Here is a 22137-nt window from a genome sequence, read left to right on the forward strand (position 1 = left end):
TCTTTAAGCAATAATTGTAACGGCATAAGCTATTCACAATCATATAGAAGGTGCCTAAAAGGAACACAGCTTTCCATGTATATTCATTCAAGTACATTCATTCAAGTCTCACTCAACAGGACTTACTGAGCAGCATGGACAGCAGGGGGCCAATGCTGATGTCATGATCTAGTAGGAGCCCCTAAATGGTTCAGATGGTCCACATGCTTGGCTGCTAAGGCCAGTGATTTGGGCACAACTAGAGGTCCCTAGAAGTATTGGCTTGACAATCTAGTTCTAAAACATCAGCCATCTTATTAAAAGCCCTGTGGAGCGCAATTCTACTCCGGTACACATTCAGTCACCAGGAGCTGGAATGGGCTCAACAGAAGCTAGTTTATCTGGTTTATCTAGTAGGTGAGATAAGACAGGCATTGAATAATTTGCTACACAATGAAGCGTTTAGTCCCCAATGTTGGCGAAAAGCACTGGTTATAGGATGGAGAGTATAGCAGAGGGGAACATTGAGATGCACGGCAGCCAGTTAACAGCTATTGAAGTCACATGGACAAGAGACTGTTGGATAGTGGCCGAGGAGACGGAGCGAAATGGGCACATTTAGAGGTGCTCATGGCATAGCAATACCATCCGTTAAAGACGGTTTGGATAAATCTAAATGGTGTGTGGTCAAGTTGACTCTGACTCCTAGTGCCCATATAGGACAGAGCAGATCTCCTCCATAGGGTTCCTAGACTGTGACTCTCTATGGGAGCAGAGCCCTGATTTTTTCCTGTGGAACAGCTGATGAGTTGGGATCACAGACCTGTTAGCTACCCCTCCATGCATACCCCACTGTGGGCCACTGGGACCCACGTTCTGCAGAGAGGGCGAGGGGAAAGAGGGAAAAGAAGATGCTTCTTAGAGATTTTACTAGATAGTATTAAGTACTCTGAGTCCATGAATACTTGATAGTGGTGGTGGGGTAATGATCATAGCAATAACTCAATGATGAAAATAATTCTAGGCTGAACGCTCTATTTGACCACCGTGCGGTTCCTGAAACATATCAGGCGAACTTCTACCGCAGGACTCCGGCACTGGTGTTTCCTTCTGTTTGGGATATTCATCTTCCAGTTAGCCAGCTGGCTTGCTCCTTCACTTCCTTCACAACTTTATTCAAATACCAACTTCTCAGGTCTTTCCTGGCTGCTCCGTCAAAACTTCAATCTTTCCTCCACATATCCTATTCACCTTCTTCAGCTTTATTCCCCTGGGCCCCTTATATTTACCACTTTCTTATATAATACATATTTTTAATATGTTTTGTTTAATTGTTCTCCTTCCCAAAATTTAAATCATAAGAGAGGAGTTTATGTTTGTTTTGTTTAATTATATGCACAGTACCTAGAACCTATAGTAGATGCTCAATAAATCTTGCTAATTGCATGACTGAATTACTAAATGGTAACTTTTAGCTTCTGGGGAACTAGAAAAAGTGTTACTTTAAAAATAAAGATTGGGTTTAGAATTCATATTTCCTTGTTTATTTTTGTCATTATCTACACAAATTTTGAAGTTCACATTGTCATTGAGTCAGTGCTGCCTCAGAGCGACCCCCTGCGGGTTTCAGAGAATGTAACTTTTTATTGTAGTAGAAAGCCCAGTCCTTCTCTCACAGAGTGGTTGATGGTTTTGAACTGCTGACAATGTATATATCAGCCCAATGCTACATTTTAAATCCTTGATTAAAAAATGATTTTTTAAACAGAGAATATAAAAATATCTGATATAAACAATTACATCTTAGATTTCTAAGTTTAATGACTCAAACTTTTACAAAGTCTGTTAATATAACCAAGTTATTTTCATTAAGTTGATTTACATAATGTGAAATTTTTGATTTCTCAGATTTTAGTCCTAATGTGATCAAACCTTATCATGAAGGAAATGCTAAGTAAAATTGCTATTTTACATTGTTCAACTACAATTACAACAAACAAAAATGATTAAGATAAAATGAGCTACTTCATAGCCGGGCAATTAATTATTCATTATACACAAATTAAAGACTTTGACATTGTAGCTCAGCCATCAAAGAATAATATTAGAAGTGCTTTATGTAAGAAGAAGATACTGTGAAGATTTCTGTTTCTGATTGGGTCAAAAAGAGAGGCTGGCCTAAAACCTGATATCCCATATATATGACTTTCAACATCTCTTACTTTTATGGAGAACGGGGAGAGAGAAAGTTGCTTTATTTATTTCTTAACCTTCAGGGAAATACATGCTATATTCTTGATTTCTTGGTCCTGACTGTCTCTTTGCCTGACTGTCAATCTATCTAAAAGATGCGAGAGCCACTTGGCCTGGGGAAAGAGTAGATGGACAAGCCTCTGCAAAGTTCATGATATAAAGGACATTTACCGTGCCTTTTCTCTGGGCCATGAAGGACTCGCCTAAAGCGGCCATAATCTTGAGCCAGGAGGTCATGGTCCATCGACTTCTCTTACAAGCTATAAATAAGAACCTCCGGGAAGCCACCTCACTATTAGCTTTCAACTCTTTCAGGGACATACTCGAGAAAATTGTGTTTTCTCTACTGGTCTTCCTAATTTTAATGGTGAGAACTATGGTAGTTATATAATTTATGTCAACTTGATAAATAAGTGTAGGGGTGGAGTCTAACCTATCAATCAGGTCACAGCCTGATGATGCCCCCTTGTGGGCATGGCCTTCTCAGGAGGATTCTGGGAACTTCCTCTCTGCCTTCATCTTCCTGTTGCCAAGTCACACGAGAGACTTGCTGAGCCCTGCCCTGGAGATGCTTCCACAGCCACTTGATGCACAAGACTTTGCACCCACTGGCCTGTGATCTTCCTGCATTTTGCATCATGCATGTTTTGTGTGAATCTTAAGAAGGGTTTATGGACTAGTATTTGTCTTCTAGGATAATATTGGACTTACAGACTTGATCTGGACAAGCCTGGGATGTTTCTTTAATATACAATTACTCTTTGATTTAAAGCTCTTTCTTATATATATGTGTGTGTCTCTCTGGAATTGTTTATCTAGTCAACATGGCCCAACACAGCGACCAGGAAACAAACTCCTCTCAAAATGTATCAGAGTAAATTTAAACAATTCTGCAATAACAATAATCCATGAGCGATGCAAAGACAGATATACACTAAACAGGTGTGAGGAGGAGACTGGGACTATACCCATGAATAGGTACAGGTTTGGCAGGAGATATTTAAACAGATATGTTTACATAAGCTGCAAAGACATATAAGAATACCGTAGCGCATACAGGGGGCAACGTTATGAAACCTTCTTAGCTATAATGTGACACCTTGAAGGAACGAGTTGCTGGGCCTGGGACTCAGGACCCGACAATGTTTGAAATTCCACTTTGGTAGGTAATACCTTGGCTCTTAAAAGTTTGCTAGTAGCTGTTTAAGATGCAGCGATTGGTCTCTAGGAGGAAGGAGAGTGAGTAAAATTTTAGCCCTATGGAAACATTAGCTCAATGGGCTAATGAACTATGCAAACCTCAGCGTCCAGAAAGTTGAGACCAGAAGAACTAGATGGTGCTCAGCTACCACCACTGACTGCTCTGAAAGGGATCCCTGGAGAAGGTGAGAGAAAAATGGGCAACAAAACTCAAGATCATAAAAAAAAATTCCCAGCCTTGCTGGTCAGATAGACTGGTGGAACCCCCATTTAGTCACCCATCAAGCCTGGGACTAAATTCACCCCTTTAGCTCAGTTTTCAGCGACACAATAGACAGGTCTGTAAGAGGGAACTACAAAACACAGTAGAATTAACACTAGGAAGGCATGCGCTCCTAAGAACAATAATTTGGGATCAAAAGGGGAGCTTTAGCCCAAGGAAAAGTCCAGTAGGCTGGATAGTTAGGAAAGAAAGCGGACTGGCAGCAGGAAACAGGGAAGCAACAATGTTCTATTATGAGGATTACATTCAGCGGCATGAAGCAAAAATAAGACATGAATAAATAAATGCACACCCAGGTTCATCATAGTGCTATTCACAATATCAGCAGGATTGAAACAAGCTCAGGACCTAGTTAGGGGAAAATGGATCAACAAACTATGGTACACACACTCACAAAAGGAATATGAGGGGTACCCTAAAAAAATGGATGTGATGTGAGGGGGGATAATGAATTTGGAGTTTGTTCCACCAGGTCAGACTGTTAATCGGGCTTCCTATTTAGAGGTTCTGAAAAGATTGTGTAACAAAAAAGGCCCGATTTGTGGCAGGCAGAGTAGGGATTGGTTTTGGCACCACGACAATGCACCTGCTCAGGCAGCTATCTCAGTGCACCCATTTTTGGCAAAAAACCCCAGCATGCTTCTCTTGCCCCATACATCTTACTCATGTGACCTCACTCTGTGTGACTGCTTTTTAGTTCCGCTAAATCAGAGGGGCATGAAAGGACAATGATGTGACAACAGAGAAGAGGCGAACAACAAAAAAACGAGGGAGGTGCTGTCAGCTATCTAAACAGATGAGTTTGAAAAAAATGTTTCCAAGAATGGAATGGCAGATTTGACAAATATATTACATTTAATGGAGTGTACTTTGAAGGGGATAAGCTTGTTTTGTTAAAAAAAATTAAATAAAGGGCTTTGAAAAATAAAACTCCGTTTTTGGCAGGGGGTAGCCCACATACTATGCAATATGAAGGAATAAGGATGGATCTGTGAAACACTTCATAATACGGATAACCTGAAAGACATTATGCGGAGCCAGGTCAGTCAACTACAAAAGAATATTCCTCATAAATCAAAGTGCAGTGAAAATCTTGATCCATAGACAGACAAGGTAAAAAGCACTATTTGTTGAGTTGTTGCCTTTTTATTTTTTTATGCCTCTGATTTAGAGAAATTTTCCTACCTCTTTTAACCCCAACACTGTGTCCTTGTGAAGTTAGCATTAATTATTCTGAAATTTGGATGTCCTGTAGATTGGGATCCAGCTAGAGATAGTCTTACCTAAGTCTCAAGTTAAATGGTGCAAACTCACTATCTGTGGTGAGCCCACAGGTGCCTGTGTTCTTTCTGGTTGAATGGACGTATATTTAGGCTGAACAGATGAAATTCATTGCATTCAGTAAAGCTCCTCAAGTCTTCAGCTAGTTTATCTATTCCATTAGACATTTATCTGCCTCAATGAACCGAGGCACTGAATTGAACCTCTCTGCCAGTTGAAAATTTGACTTCAATAGAAGAGAGAATGATTGCAAGAAAAAACATATATACACAAGGGGACTTCAAAAACCTTGAGCGAAAATGCAATTAAAATACAGTGGAATTTTTCTATACACGTTTGGAAGCCTATATATGCATGCATACATGTGTACACACATGTATATATGTACATACACATGTATATATGTACACACAAACACATTTATATGTGCATTAAACATTTTGAACATTTACTGGTTTTACACAAATACATACACATGTATATATATATACATATACCACATATAAAATTTCATATACCCAGTCCCAAACCCACTGCCTTTGAGTTGATTCCAGCTCTTAGAGGCCCTATATAGGGTTTCTGAGGCTATAAATCTTTATTGGAGCGGATAGACTAAATTTTTTTCTTGTGGAGGGGCTTGTGGGTTAGCTGCCCAGTGCTTACTAGACACCACCACCAGGGCCCATACACACACACAAACATACATATATACATTTTTATAAGTGTGTGTGTATATAAAAGCAGTAAATGCTCGATTAGGAGCAAGTGTGTATATAAAGGCAACAAATAATCAGGAAATTTTTGAGTTTGCAAGATATATATTGTTTTTATTTATATTTTCCTTCCAATTCTTGTATGGGTTAGATACCACCAAATTCTCTAATGATGCCCCTTCATAACATGACTCTTTTCGGATTTTTTCTGTATGCATCTGCATCCAGAACAGATGCAGGCTACTTTACACAAATGAACATTGGTCTTAATGAGAACAGACCTTTTTTTCCTTCAAATTGTACTCTGATTTCAAAGACATTTTTGTTCTTCTTGTAATTGTTATGTCATGCATTTTGACTCATCTTTAACTACTATGATTTCTAAGGCGGTATTAGCCCACCTCAAATTACGATGACATCTTTCTATTAATTTTATGGGCCAAATAGAGTAGAAGGTAACTAAAGTTAGACACAGAAACACCATCAGCTTGAATCTCCTTAGATAAAGACGTAGAGACAATGAACAACTTCATATTTTTCATTAGTATAATCTTTAAGATTTCTGCAAAGTTGAAACAAAAACTATATTTTACCTCCATAAACTTAAGGACCATTTGAATAAAATAAAATATTTTAAATTTCTCAGTAAATTATATCAATATTTTTCCATTAAAAAACACATTTTTAGTTTCAATGAAATAGAATATACATTCTCCTGTGATTCCCCAGAAAAACACATTCTTCTATATCAATACTTTCCAGACAAAAAGCAAGTAAATCCTACATCACGTTAAGAAACATACACCGGAGTGGCCATATTTTTAAATTGAGAATTATTCTGATAGCATACACAATTAGTTTGTTTTAAAGCTAATTTAACAATAGTGAAAGTGATATACTTTCAAATTGATACTAAATTGATTTTATTCACTTTACTCTTTTAAATAATTTATGTATAGATATAAAAACAATATAATATTTAGATATTTCTAAGAGCTCAATTAAACATTTTCTTTTTGGGGTGTGTAAAATTCTGATGAAGAAAAGACTATTTTGAGATTTGGGAATTGTAATTTTATTTTATTTTCTATTTTTTAAAAGAATTGATGCACTATAATTACAATGCTGGCAACGACTGTTGGCAGTAGCCTAGACTGCCCAAAGAACAAACCACTCTGGAAGAATCACAACCAGAAAACTCTTTAGAAGCAAAGGTGGAGAGACTTTCTCATGTACCTTTTTTTTAATTAAAATTTTTTTATCATTTTATTTTAGTAAGTCATTTTGGGGCGGGGGCTCTTATAATAATCCATACATCAATTGTATCAAGCACATTTATTTGTACATATGTTGGCATCATCATTTCTAAAACATTTTCATTTTACTGGAAGGAATTATAATTGTAGATTTGGTAGAATTTGAATTTTTTTTTCTGTGTACTTTTCTGGCTGTCATTTGTGAATTGTCCTTTACTTTGTGACGTGTTTTCATTCCTAACTTCTGTCTGCTAAGTGAGACACAGGCTTGAAAGTGAGAGGTTGACTCAAATCCAACTCATACTCAAGTAATCGCCCTTAATCAAGTTTGAGATATACCTTTAATCTTATGAAACACAACAGGGAAAATGCGTACAAAAGACAGACCAGACTACAACCAAGAACGCAGAGCGAGAAATGTCCTTCGGCCTGCAGGTTCCTGTGTGATGATCCTCCTAAACCCAGGGGAGATTGATGCCAAGACACATGGGAATTTCCAAGAAACATTGTGTCCAAGAGCATTGAAAGGAGACAAGGACTTTCTTCCAAGGCGAAAGAAAGAGAATGTCTTTCTCAAGAGCGTCCACTGAATTTGGACTAGGAGACTCTTAAATTGTGAGAGATTAAATTCATTTTTTAGAGTCACCCATTTGTGGCATCTCTGTTATGGATTACTAAGATTGTGCACAATCAGAAATCAGTGGTTGAAGAGCCAAGAGGAAGAGAGGTAGGAAAGATATCAAGGGTAAAAAATAAAGGAGTATTTTTTTGGTGTAGAATGGGTATATAATACGTTTGTTCATGTACAAAGTAAGTTGCTGCTTCTTCCTTTCAAAAATAGTTTTGCCCCTTTTATCTATTCATTGACAAGAGCAGATGAGCAATGTGTAAGCAAGGTCTACGTCACAAGTCAGTCAAAGGTAGAATCCAAAGTCTGAAGGTTAAAGAAAAGATGTGACTATTTCTCTGAAGCTGAAGTTAAGGGTTTCAAGATAGAACTTAAATAATAATTTCATTCAATAAAACTAATCTTAAATAGAAATCCTGAGACATTAAGGAGCTGTTTTAGGTTGGTTTGTTTTAATCAGTGAACACTGACTTTGTTTACTATGCTTACTTGAAATTAGCTAGAAATTTGATTTTAGATAAGAAGATGAGGCAAAGAAGATGCCACAGAACATCCTAGGCGAAGAGGAAGAAGATATAAAAGTATATACACGAAAAAAGAGTTAAATGGCTAGTGATCAGGATCTACAATGAAAATTAGAATTCATGTCAGTAATACAACTTTCATATCTTAAATTAAAATCCACAAAGTAAGAGAGGCAATTTCAAAGATCTATTAGAAATCAACTGACTGAATAATTCTCTCATATGGTTAAATTAGTTTTTATCAAATAATAGCCAGAAAGAGTGGCCATGACATGTGTTTTTCATTGTAATTTAAAGGTCAGCCTTTTTAGATAAAGTCATAATTCTTATCTAACAAGCATCACCAATAACCCTTTACTATATCCAACCTCCCTTTTAAGTACACTTTGCGTATAATATTTGCAAGTCAAGACATCAAGATAATACTTAATTAACAGGATTTTAGTTATGGCAACAAATATGTGCTCAAGTGATCCTTACCTGTCCACCTTTAGGCTGGTATTTGATATTTTCAGTCGATCCGATTTTGGACTTGACATTCTTCAGGTCTGGCAGTGGTTGGTTAATAAGTCGAAGCTGCTTAGGAGTAGCTGGAGATTTGGGAGGAGTACGGATGATGGCAACTTTCTTCTCACTGGGCACCAGGATGCCAGATTTGGGGGTCCCAGGTGTATGTGGGGTCCTCGGGTAGCTGGGGGTGCCAGGAGTGCCTGGTGTGCGAGAAGAGTAACTTGGTGGTGTGCCAGGAGTGATGGCAGTTGATCCAGGGGTAGTGGGTGTTGAGGTGCCACTTTTTCCTGCTCTGCGAATTGGCTCTGACCCTGTAATGAACAAACAAACAAACAAAACAAAGCAAAAATCCCCCAGCATTAGAAAACTCTCCTCAAGGCATCTCTGTTCTCATAGGTTCCTAGAACTCAATGCATTGCGCTCCTAAAGCATTTACAAATACATATGGATTCTAAAACGAACACTCAAACGGCTAAGAACCTCTTTTCTTTCATAATCTAGATTTATTCAGACTGTGTTGCTCTCAACCCAAAGATAAACCTGGTTATTCTCCTTAAAAGCCATACAAACATGTCTGAAATGGCTTTCTACTCATGCGCTCCTCTAGACATATGGATTGGTCTTTAATTGAAAAAGAGACTTCATTAGATGCTATGTGCATTTCCCCACTCCTTAGAGATTCAAGAGGATCCCCAATGTTGAGGCATAATTTAGGTCCCTTAGGTTTTGCCTGTGTAGATGGTATTTATTAAATTTCATTTCAATATTTGTTGCTTAGCTTCCCTTGAGGAGCGCGGTGAGTGTTTATTAAAGGGGCTTCATACCTTGTAATATCTTGTCCGACTATGTCTTTTACTGGAGGAGCCCTGGAGGTGTAGAGTGCGCTGCTAATGGTAAGGTACAGCAGTTCAAAGCCACCAACTGCTTCTGAAGGAGAAAGCTGGAGCTTTCTACTCCCATAGAGTTTCAGACTCTGAAACCCACGGGGGCAGTTCCGCTCCGCCCTGCAGGGTCACTATAAGTTGGAATGGGAATGAGTTTATATCGTCTCTATGTGCCTTTTAAGAAACATTCTCTCAGTTTTTAATAGCAAAACCTCCCTCTCTTCTCTTGAGAACTGGAATTCTGTAGCCATGTAGGCTACATACATGTGAGAAATCTTGCATATGATTTTGCTTTTTCCTCTGCTTTTATCACTAGTTTGGCATGTCAGAGTCAAAGCAATAATCCATCCATGTCAGTTACGTAGGACATTTCCACATGAATTTATTTCTTTTCCTCATTGCTATCCTGCACTTCTCTCACTTTTTAAAATGTAAGCATTCTGAAAGACATTTCTAGTGCTTTTTGGAATGAATGGCCATATAAAAATATTTTAATATCTAAATATTCAAAGCACTTTTATAAGTCCATCTTCATTTAATAAATAAGCAAACCCAACAGGATACTTGTTTATATTGTATACATATATTATAGAAACTTTTCAACTTTCTTACATTTTATAGAAAAAAACACATGATTTTTATCCCTAAATATGTATATTATATAACGTCAATGGATCTTCTAGATATATTATCGAGGAAAAGGTAGAGCTCATTCTTGTTAAAACCAATGTGATAGAAGGGATGGTGTTGTAGCTAAGAAGCATCAAGGCAATTTCTATTGTAGTGGACCCCTGGGTGAATGGGGAACTTTAAGGATTTCAATGCTGGAATCTTCACAGGGACAGAATGTCCTTGGTACTGCAGAGCAGCTGGGCAGCTTTGAACCACCAGCCTTTCAGTTAGTAGGCAAGCTCTTAACCATCGCACCACCAAGGGGCCAAAGGAATGATAAGGGCATCTTAAGTCACTCATCACTAGTTGAAAATAGAACTTCCTGAAATGGGGCATTTTGTTTTTGTTTAGATATGTACATGGGGTGCGCTCAAGAAAGCTGCTTACATAATTGCAACCCACGGGCAATGTAATCATACTCATTCATCTAGGTTCACTCTCCCAGAGATACAGGACAGATTTTCTTCCTCGTCCAGTGGACAGTGTTCATGTAGTGACCATTGATTGCCCTCGGTCCGGTTGATCTTTTGACACAAGGTCAAACAAACACCCTTCAGTGGGTCGTATGAAATGGGACCCGAGAAGATTAAAGTGATAAATTAGTGTTCTTTCTGTGAGGTTTATTGATGTCCACAAGTATGGCCTGTCCAGCCCCGGATCATCAGCACATTTAACTGGGCTCTTTGCAGCTTCCCTGCCGCTGGGCTGTTCTGGCCCAATTGTTAGAATGTAGATGTGAGTCTGACACTCTGTCTTTCTGAACATTTTCTCAGGAAATCTACTTTATTTTTCAAATGATTGCTTTATGACTTGACCTTTGACTTTGTCAGATCTTTTTGGTGAAAGATCTATGCATATTTGTATGGCCTATCATGGGGCCTAATCTCAGTAGTGCTAAAAATATACACGTTTTTTTAATGAAAGGAATTGGATTTAGCTTTTATTAGAAGTCTGCTGAGATTTTCTTTCTTTGTGGGGATTGAGCTTAACCAATATTAAAAATGTAGAAAACAATCTCTATTGAGAGAAATACCATTTTATTAAGGTATGAGTCACTTCCACACCTGCAGAAAATTGTCTTAGGTTCTAGAAAAGTAAAGGATGAAGGATTTATGTTATGTCCGAAAAATGAGCAACAATCATAAGGACTAGGGCCTCCACGCTGGAGTGCAACAGATCCGATCGAATATTAGTATAATATAATTTCCTCTAGTTGTCAAAAGGATACATTGAAGTGTTTCCTGATGAGGTTAAATATTAGATACTAAAAACATTTAAAATATCTACCAGTTTTATATGAAACTGTGCTCCTAGTTGTCAAATTCTCAACGAAAATATCTTTCTTTCCTTTCTGGAAAAAGTAACTTTTGGCTCAGAATTGGTTCCTTTAAATCTTGTCAACTGTCGAACAAAATGCCAGAACATTCCACCTGCGGCTAAGGAGATGATAGGAAAGGAGTGGGCAAATCGTTTGCTCTTCTAATCGCCTTTGTGCTTTTTAGCTAATGCAGCTTAGAGCTAAAACAGACCCTTTGTCCTTAGGTTACCAGAGGAACAGTACGTTCACCACCTGTTAGGACAGTGAAATAAAGTTGTGATCATACGTAAAGTAAAAGTCCAAACAGAAGTGACTCAGAACGTGAACAAACATTTTACAATGCAGAGTGCAGTGGTGTGAACTTGTGCATTCATGGAGAAACTCCATTTGATTCCCTAGTCACAAATATAAGCACAAGTCAACACGTTCCTTTGGGGGCACACAGCGCCTTTAAGAGCGTGCTTTGTCTCATCATCCCTGGAGTTATTTCTAATGGCCAATTCCAACTCTGGATATATGGCGATATTTTTAATCTCCACTTATCACAGGTATGTCAGTTGATTGGGGGCTCTGAGGGAGAAGGGTGAGCTCTCTATACTCTTCAAAGAGTGGCACCCTTGGAAGCCAACCGGGGCAGTTCCACTCCATCCTATGGGCCATCATGAGTCAGAAGTGACTTGCTGGCATTGAGCCTTGAGCATTAAGATCTTGTAAGAACTATCTACCTGGGGTCAAACTGACAATAGCGACTTGAAAGATGGACAGGAACCTCAAGGGGGCAGGGAGCCTATGTAAATGAGGGAGGAACAGCATTCAGAAAAGGAGTCTGAGATGGCGGTCCAACTCAAAGAGGTGAATGTCACTGGATTGGGGTCCACGCTGCTGGATTGTGCAGGTGGAAGCGGTTGAATTGGGAAATGCCATGTATGTTCTCACCACCACCACCAATATAAATACATAAATAAATGCAACTTAGGAAAGAACTTTAGTGATTTCAAGATGCCCTCGTTCATCATCAAAGGAATGCCAAGACACGATGAAACTAAATCTTACAGGGACAATCACTGGATTTTTTAACAAAGCACGTTCACTGTAGACAAGAAACACTATTGAAGGGTCATGCAAAACAGTCACATTTGAAATGGGTCAAGTATCATTAAATAAAAAAAAGGAAATGGCAAGATCAACCATCAGGTGACAACAGTAATAACTCCTATTATTTTGTTCTTAAATGACCTGCTATATTACTCACTGCCATGGAGCACGGGTGACAGAGTGGACTATGTGTTGGGTTGCTAACTGGAATGTCAGCAGCTTGAAACTGCCAGTCGCTCCATGGAGAAACAAGAAGCTTTCTACTCCCATAAAGATTTTCCGTCCAAACACACACACACGGAAGCAACTTTATTCTGTCCCCTAGGGTCTCGGAGTCTTAAATGATGGTGGCACTTAAATGGCAAACCAACGGCTCTTAAAGGAGGTAAGTGTTGCTCTCCATGTAAATCCACACAGACATTCTCTATGTCTCCAAATTGTCTCCAAATAAACCCAGAAAACATATTAAGAGCAGAAATATCAGAGTGCAGAAAACCAAATTCAACCATTTTCTGTTTACTACTGGACACGTTATTTTATCTAAAATTAGTTAATCTCATTAATAGATTGAATAAGGTCATTAATATACAGCCTTCAGCATTGTTAAAGAAGTGACATAATGTATCTTCAGAACTGAATATCTATATGTGCTCAATTTGTCTTAACTTGATTTGGCCTCATGGAGAACCCATGTGTTTAATAAATGGTAGTAATTCTATTTTAACAGTGAAATATTATGAAATTAATTTCAATCCATGTGTTACTAGATAGACTTTTACTATCATGAAATATTAAATGGGCAATAATTAGCATCCTATACACAAACTATAAGGGTAATTGCCAATCAGTTCATCAGAGGCCATCAATCAAAATAAATAAAAGCTATTACATAGAACATGTTACACTGGCAGCCTCATTTAGAATACAGACTCACAAATTAACTATGATTCTAGGTTCTGATTGTTTACTCTCCAGTTTGACTTCAGAATTTGGAATTATAGCAAAATAAAAGCTTATATTTGATGTATATTTTAAAAGCTCCTGATGACTGGCTCTCTCTATTAATTATTTCTTTAGAATTTTATTTTTTGCACTGATCTTCAAAACAAGACAGAAAGCATATTCTGAGAAAAAGTACTTACTCTTATTGAATCCATGAGGGTAGTGTGGTTTAGTGGTAGAATTCTTTCTTTTATTAATGCCGTTTTACTGACATATGGTTGACGTATCATATACTTCTATAGTCAGTCATATTAAAGATAGCTGTACAATAATCTTTACAATCAGTTCCAGAACATTTTCTTCCCACTTGTATTCGTTATTAGCTCCCTACTTCCCTCCAATTCCCGCCCCCATTAATCCCCTAATCCAGCTACTACTGTCTCCATAACTTCACTTATCCTGGTCCTCAAATTTTTGAAAACACACATGTACACACACATGTACACAGACACACACACACACATACACAACCCCCAACCCCAATGATGATAAGAAAATAAACCAGAGAAATAAAAACTCTAATTGAGGAAACAAAACCAGGATATATTAAAAACTAGAACAAGTTTAAAATGGGTCAAAACAGAGATCAAATGATCAAATGATCGAATTCATCAGAGGCTTAATCCATGTAGGGACCTTGCAAATGGATTCTGAGTTCCCACAGTCATACATTGCCTTTTGTATGTGAGGTATTCAAATTTAACCTCTAATACCATCCCCTCCTTCAGATTTGGATATTAGTATTTGTCATCATTGAATCACACAGACTAGTATGCTTCTTCCATATGGACTTGGTTGACGTCTCACTTAGATGCCTACTTGTTTTAAGTAAGCCTTTACGTCCCCAGGCACTATTCTTTCTGATGGCTGGGCACCATTGGGTTTCTTCGCCTGCCTTGGCGTAGCACCCATATCTGCAGCGATCTCTTCACGAGTTCGAGCATAGAGCAGGGCCACGTCATAAGAAAAAACCATCTCTAGCTTGGGCTACAATCAAGTGCAAGCCCCAGATCCATGAACATATCTATGGTTTCAATATGTCTCTAGTTCACTTTAGAAGTCTCAGTTATCATTCCAGTCTCCCTTTCCATGAGGGAGACCAGGCTGAAATCGGCCAGTGCACCACAGCACAGCCACCACGTGTATCCATGGAGACTTGCATGTTGTCAGGTGTTAGAAGAGACCCCAGTCTAAAACAAACTATGGGGAAAGGCCTGACTATCTCCTTCAGAAAACCTGTCAATCAAAATCAATGAATCATCATCTCATCCTGTCATCCTCTTGTTCATGAGGTTACCGTTCACGGGCAGTTGACTTGCTGGCAGACAGCAACAACAATTTAATATGCAACATGGTGATACACACCCATGTCCTCCATCAGTAAATTTTGACCAAAACAGTTAGGTAGTTTGGCTATACCTATGGTTTGGAGTTTGTGATTCTTAAAACAAATATATTTTGTTCATAATATATTTTACTGAAATGATACGAGACTTCAAAACATAGTAAATTCTATTCCACGAAACACGTTGAAAGTGATATCAAGAAAAGACACGTCAGGAGAAACCTACTAGTGGTCCGTCGTGCTGAAGAGAGGGGACTGTTGAGAGAGAAGGAATTCTCCTCTCTGTCTCCAGACACTCCTCGCCGAGGGGGGAGGATGGAGGACGGTCTGGGCAAAGCCGAGCGCTTCTCTGGACTCCTGGTCACACCATCCTGAGGGAGAGAAAGGAGAATCTGTGTTCTTGGGAATCTTTATTTTAGTTATACAACGGATCACATTGCTCTGACCCCCCCGCCTCGCTGGTTATGATAGATGTGTTCATGTTAAAGAACATTAGTATATTTTACATCCTTGTAAACTTTTTGCACTTCATAACTTATTTTCTCAAGTATCCAAGTCCAAACTATTATATATAACCAAATAATAGTGAAGTATTATTAGGTTACACATAATCTCACAACTACAATATATAACTAGTTATATAAAATCATATAAATATGATATATTATGAAATATCATCTATATAATATATAATTCAATTAGTATATATTTTAAATTTCACAGGCAAATAAAAAGAGTAATATATTAATCTTGGATAGTATTTCTCTATACAGGGACACACTTTTGATATATTATTTATTGGTTTGATTGTTAATAGCTATGTGCACATTTAATTTTTAATAGTTTTATATTGGGCATATGGGTCACGGCTCGTATATTTTAGGACTAAGTATTTACTTGCATGTGCATTTCCTGAAATATTTCCTGTAACCTCCAAACAGGATTGTTTTATGCCCCTTCCATTGACCTGGAGCCTTACCTTGTTCCCTGAGTCTGAGTATGGTAAGCGGTCTGTGGAGCCTGCGGGGTTGGGCTGTATGAGAAAACTGTCAGAAAACGTAGCCCTTTCAGTCAGGCTAGGGCAAGCTGGGCTGCACCTTGGGGACTTTGTGCTACCCTGCAAGGCAGGAATCTTTGACAAGGTAGGATTCTAGCCATGAAAGAAAACAAACAAAAACATACAACATGAACCGAAAGATGAAATAAAAAGAAAATAAATGAAGCATAAACATATAGGAAATTAAACATCTGATTTTCATAAGAACACAATGATAAATGGTTATAATTAACGACAGAGATGGATATTTATGTGAGAACAAGACACTTTCACAGAACACTTTTTAGCTGCAACTAACTTAAGACTACTCAGGTAAAAATGCCTGCCACATAAAAACACAGCTAATGATAAATGATTTGACTTCATATTCATCAGGTCTATACCAGGCTTCCATACTTTTTGATCTCCCTTTCTTCCACATGTTTTGAAGGTTTATGCTTGGTCCTTCACAGTGCCACAGTATCTATTTGTAGAGTAAATGGTGGGTCACAAGAATGAATAGGTGAAAGAATGGAAGAATGACAAACATTGCATATATAAGGTGGAACGAACTGGCTTTGTGAAATTCTAAGACAAAATGGATCATTTGATGTAGAAATCTGCCAGTTTATAATTGTGTTTAGAGAAGCAGAAGAAACGATCAAAGATAATAATGCTGTAATTCACCCTATGAAAGAGCAAGAGAGGCCCTTTCTGAGAAGGAGGGTAGTGCTGAAACCTCCCACTGTGGACATCCAGGGCCAGAGTTTGAAGTCGAAGCAGAAAATTATAGCAGTAACTATGGTGTGGACTACTATGGGTGAGTAGATCCATTGCAAACCCTCTGAGGTTGAGGTGGCCATTTGTTTTTAAATAATGACTTGCTTAGGAAGGGACCACAATTTCAAGGTGTTCTAGTTTCTGCAATAAGCTAGGGTCATGAGGTAGTTATTGTGTCAACCTAGCCCATAAACACATGTGGGGTTAATTGAAGGGTGGAGGGATAAATGGCTCAGTGAGCCTCACCTTTCTAGTTCTTGGGTCTCTTGCTTTGTGATGGTCTGACCAGGGTGCAGCTGCCTTAGGCAGTTCCCTGCTTCAGCTGGAAAGGCTCATTTCTTGCAAGACATCCCCGAGGAGAAACCACATGGATCTTCCCTGATGTAGCCCTAGGTGCTGGAGCAGCCGTATGGAGACCCCTGCCAGCACTGAGATGCTGACATGTTCACTGATTCGGCTTTCCTCCTGCCGTTGGTGTCATAGTGTGTGTTTTGTGAGATTGAGGAGAACATTGTGGATTGATGTCGGACATATGGGTTAATGAATTTGTGGGCTCGGGCAGCACTGGGTTGGGATGTTTTTTGATGTGCATTCACCCTTTATATAAAACTCTCTCTTACACATATGAGTTTCTGTGAGTTTGTTTCTCTAAAGTACCCAGACTAACACATGTCACTCTGAGGTTCCAGTTATAGAATGTTTTGGGAAATAACATTCACACTGTGCTCATGCACATATTTATACCCAAGATATGGTTGTTTCCTAAGAGATACTATGAAGCGATTTTAAAAAGTTTGAGAAGCAAAGAGCTAGAGGTAAAAATTAAAAAAACAACAACAAATAAAAACAAACCACTGTATTTCCCAGCATAAGCTCCATCAAGGATAAGCCACATTTGTAAATGATAGCAGCCGCCATTTCATCCAGCCCTAAAGAACTGAGGGCATTGAGAAGGAAATCTCATTAAATATTTTTTAAGATTAGAAAGGAAAATGAGCTGATTCCAGGAACCCAAGTAGAAGGCAAATTTTGAGAATGATAAGGGCAACGGATGTATATGGGTGCTTTACTCAATTGATGTATGTATGGATTGTGATAAGAGTTGTATGAGCCCCAGTAAATTGATTTATATATAAAAAAAGATTAGGCAGTATAAAGAAGTCAGGAGCCAAGTAAGGACTTGAAGGGAGATGCCTGATGATTTCCCATTGAAATTCACACGGTTGTCCCATTTAATGAGAGGAAGGAGCAGGGGGATTGTTATGGTCAAGAAAGGCTCTCCAGTGAAGCGAACCCAGGCCTTATTTGCTGCAACGTTTGCTTTCTCAGAACACTCTTCCAGCAAGCAGATGTGACTTTTCTTTGGCCCCTGAGAAAGCCAAGCAAATAGCCTTGAGCATCCCAAGAAACCGTTCCCATGACTTTCGCTCCTGACCAGCCATGTTCGCTTTCAGGGAAGCACCTGCCCCTCTCGGCCATGCTGTTGTCTTGAGGACTGGACCAGCAAAGGCATGCTTCATCTCCTGGTCCCAACGTTACCCCGAGTGCTTTAGAATCCTGACCACATGTTTCCTACGCCCCTTGAAAGCCCTGCTCTGATTGGCAGCTGATCTGGGTGCGACAGTATGGCACCAAACGAACTTTAGTTCTTAGGTCAGATGTGTTTAAACGGAACCGATTGCTATGTCTGTGCAACTGACTGCTGCTTCTCCGGTCAACTGTGGGTCCTTTTCAAGGAAGGCATGAACAAGATTATTTCCTTGAAAACCGATGTAGATAGTCCGCCACTGTGAGCTTCACCTCCAACACTGTCTCAGGCCTTCCTAAGATAAGCTATACAGGTGTAAACTGCTGACTTCGTCAGGACATCTTCCCCCCACCCCCGTAACTTTTTGTAAAGCATCAATTATTTCACATAATTCCACCCACACATCACCATATAGTTGACGTTTGTTCTTGCTGCAATTTCAGCAGAATTCATGCTACTCTGTTAGGGGCTCTCTTCAAACTTATGGCTTATCCTTTTTAAAGTTTCAAACTAGATTCTATTCAGACAAGTTAGTAGATTATTTTGAAATCTATGCATATCTTTTTCATAATATGGATTTCTACTACCTTTTTGAATATAGACCCCACATATTTTCAGCGAGTTTACTTTAAAACTGAATATTACCTTCCGTATTACATCTATGTCTTTGGAGGGAATGGAGAAATAAGATACTCAGTGAGTTCCATATTCCATCTGATGAGTAGTGACATTTATCAAAATGGCCAACTCTTTGCAAATTGCAATCTTTCCCCAAATAATCCTGTATAATTAAAATAATTCTACTACAAGACATCAGAATAAGGCTTGTAGTAATTGAAATCATGTTCAAGTACTGGGATAGGCCAAAATAAAAGTCCTAAATGTGAAGTTCCATGGTTCAAGATTGAGGTAGAAATAACATGTTTTATAAAATAAGTACTAAGATGGAAAATATTACACATGGAAGTTAGCAAGAAGATGATTAAACTTTTTTCTTCAAAAAGATTATCTTAGCGACTAAGTTTCTTAATGTAATTTGATATTTAATTCTATAATTTTAGCCAGTCTAGATAAAATGTTCTTTATGAATGTCTATGTATATAATATATCTCATTAATCAAGCTACAATGATACTATACTTGTAAAATATCTTGAGAGTTTTTCAGAATTGTTTCTCTAACAAACAGAATCTTAAAGGTGCATACATAATTCTATATTGGCACCATTTCACAGACTTTAGAATAGCATTTATTTGAGGCCTAATGGAAATTTTTTAAAGAATGAGATAAAATTTAAGGAAAATCTACATTGTCTTCATTACAGGGCTGAGGAGTTTCTGTATAATGAATACATTTGCTACATGAAATGGACACAGGGACCTAGGTAGACTAGAATTAATAAAAAGGTAATGCACAGGCTACAGCTGATATGATGTTATACATTTTAAAAATGAAATTCATCACTGAAGGCAACACCCATGACAATCACATGACTTAATTTGTAGGTGTTGTTCACTCCCAAGGACATTGTCTACAAGTAAGTGGGTTGGATATCTGGCATTTTAGAGCAAGGTATGGGGCACGGCACGTGTCTCGTAGGGAACGCTGTTAAGAACACAGGCAAGTATGACTACGTTCAGAAGATTCCTCATCAATAAATAATTAATGTAATTTGGCTGCCACAGTTGAAACTGAGATCCCTCCCAGGTTTAAACCCGCACTGCAGCTTCAGCACGGTCAGAAGCACGCACAGATGGCACCTCTTCTTCCTCGTTTTAGAGCCTCGCATCTTGAGTGGGAAGTGTTATTGGGTCAGCACAAGTCATTCTATTTTGATTGAGCTCACCCACAAAAGGCTGAAAATCAAAAGTGTAGCTCAGGGGGTAAAATGGAGTAACGGATTGACTCAAATTGTAGAAGACAATTATCAGTGTCACATAAGCATAAAACAAAACAAATAAAACCTACCAATCAAACACAAGTAAATAAAGGAACGAGAGGATCAGGCTCACAATTTAGATCAGTACCAAATACCAGAGATTAATTAATAAAGAATTAACCAGGGGCTTTGAGGAAACATAGAGGAAGGAGATGAAGTATTAGGAGGAAAGAGAAGAGGCTAATATGTGAGGGAACAAAAGAACAATGATGAACTATCCCTGCCTCACAAAGAGTATGTGAGCATAGACAAGAGAAAAATTAGTTCTGCGTAAATGATTTTTGTTATAAACATAAGCATTAAAAGCTGACTTTGTGGATTTCCTCAAAGATATCAAGAGACTTGGAAATTTCCTCAACATTTTCCATGTCTACTTAAGAATTCTTTCCTAAAAGGGAAAAGAACAGTCATGCTTTTTATAAGTGGGGTTGAAGACGTTCGTCTTGCAAGTAGTTGTAGAAACAGTAACAGCTCTCGTTGTCCAAAGACTATGAGGCACCATATGCTGCTTCATAGACTAATAGTATGTGTGTTGCCGGAGCAAGCACTGTTGCATAGAGTTATAATAGTTACTTTTCATAACTAATGTGATACAAGCATCTTTTAATCCCCTAATTTTAGAAATGTAAAGCATAGGCTGTAAATGTTCCCTATGGTGACGTTCAGGGATTTGATATTGTCGGCTTCTAGGCCTGCTCCTCACCACTAGAACTTGTCACTGCCTCATTAGAAATGGGTCAAGAGACAGAAATGCAACTCAGCACACGCCAAGAAATCCCAACACTTAGCAGAGGAGCTAGAGATGCTGTGGTCAGGAGCATGCCAGAAACACATAAGACAAGATACTCCTCTTTATTCATGTCAAGCCCATCAGATTGGAGACAAATTAAACACCTGGTTGTCATAGGCAATAAATCACTACTTCTGACAATAAATAAAAAGTAGAAGTTTAACTTTTCACTTTTGGGAAGAGCAAATGAGGAAAACAAAGGAATTTGCATATACTTGATGGCTGAGACTCTCAACATGGAGAAAAGCTACTGATTAACATAATTAAATCTGTTGTACTTTTATAATGAATGTTAGGATCTAAAAATTTCGGTCAATCATAACTGAGTAAGGATACTTGATATTATTGTCGAATGAAAATATGAAAAAACAACAATAAATGAGCAAAAGAAATATAAAGTAGTTAAATAATAATGAATGTGGACAACTCTCATTGAACAAAACAAAAAATATAAAGTAGTTAAAGAACAATGAACATGGACAACTCTCAGATAGAATTGGAGAATAATAAGGGGTAGCAGAGCTATTTGGCACATGGAATAAAATGCTAAACATGGGCATTCTTTCACAAAAAATAATTTCACCATTAAGAAACCTTCCTAAGGCAGTGTGCAGGAATGCATTCAGAGGTTCAGCTACAAAGATTTTTGGAGTAAAATTGTTAAAATGACACAAAAAATTAGAAGTCCAATCATAGATAACTGATTGAATAAATCTTTGCAAATAAATAAAATGAAATAGCATACAGTCATTAAAATAATATATAGGAATATTTTAGAGTGTAGAACTACGTTTATTGCTTAAAAATTCACACAAATGTTTCTTTTAAAAATTAAATGGGTTGAGATATATAAAAAAGCCTAAAATACTTTGCATCTAAATGGTAACTGCAAACCAAATCAAACCCACTTAGTCAAAATTATCCGTTACCTTTGCAAACAACACAGAGTGGAACTGCAAAGGAAGACAAAGGAGAAATTCATTCTACTCACAGAGGCTCTGTCCCTGCCCGGCTTACAGACACCAGGAGCCTGAGCTGGTTCACCACCTGCTGCTGCTGAAAAAGAACAACACAAAAAATCCCCTCAACTTAGAGGTGACAGGCTTCATAATGCATCTCTCA

At 38.2% G+C, this 22137-nt stretch overlaps 1 protein-coding gene across 27 annotated transcripts in view; it reads right to left on the reverse strand.

Annotated features, from left to right (window-relative positions):
- Positions 1 to 22137, reverse strand: part of MAP2 (microtubule associated protein 2) — an 81135-nt gene that overhangs the window by 18740 nt on the left and 40258 nt on the right. For 16 of the 27 annotated variants that reach the window (XM_075529589.1, XM_075529578.1, XM_075529575.1 and 13 more), the window contains 3 exons: positions 22007 to 22068; positions 15170 to 15314; positions 8598 to 8938 (listed from right to left, as the gene is read on the reverse strand). In XM_075529589.1, coding sequence (XP_075385704.1) covers positions 8598 to 8938; positions 15170 to 15314; positions 22007 to 22068 — 548 coding nt within the window. Of the gene's footprint in view, positions 1 to 8597; positions 8939 to 15169; positions 15315 to 15922; positions 16094 to 22006; positions 22069 to 22137 lie in introns of all 27 variants that reach the window. The other 11 variants (XM_075529591.1, XM_075529579.1, XM_075529590.1 and 8 more) reach the window with 3 other exon arrangements.

This window comes from Tenrec ecaudatus, chromosome 13, assembly GCF_050624435.1.
Source record: "Tenrec ecaudatus isolate mTenEca1 chromosome 13, mTenEca1.hap1, whole genome shotgun sequence".
NCBI lineage: Eukaryota > Metazoa > Chordata > Mammalia > Afrosoricida > Tenrecidae > Tenrec > Tenrec ecaudatus.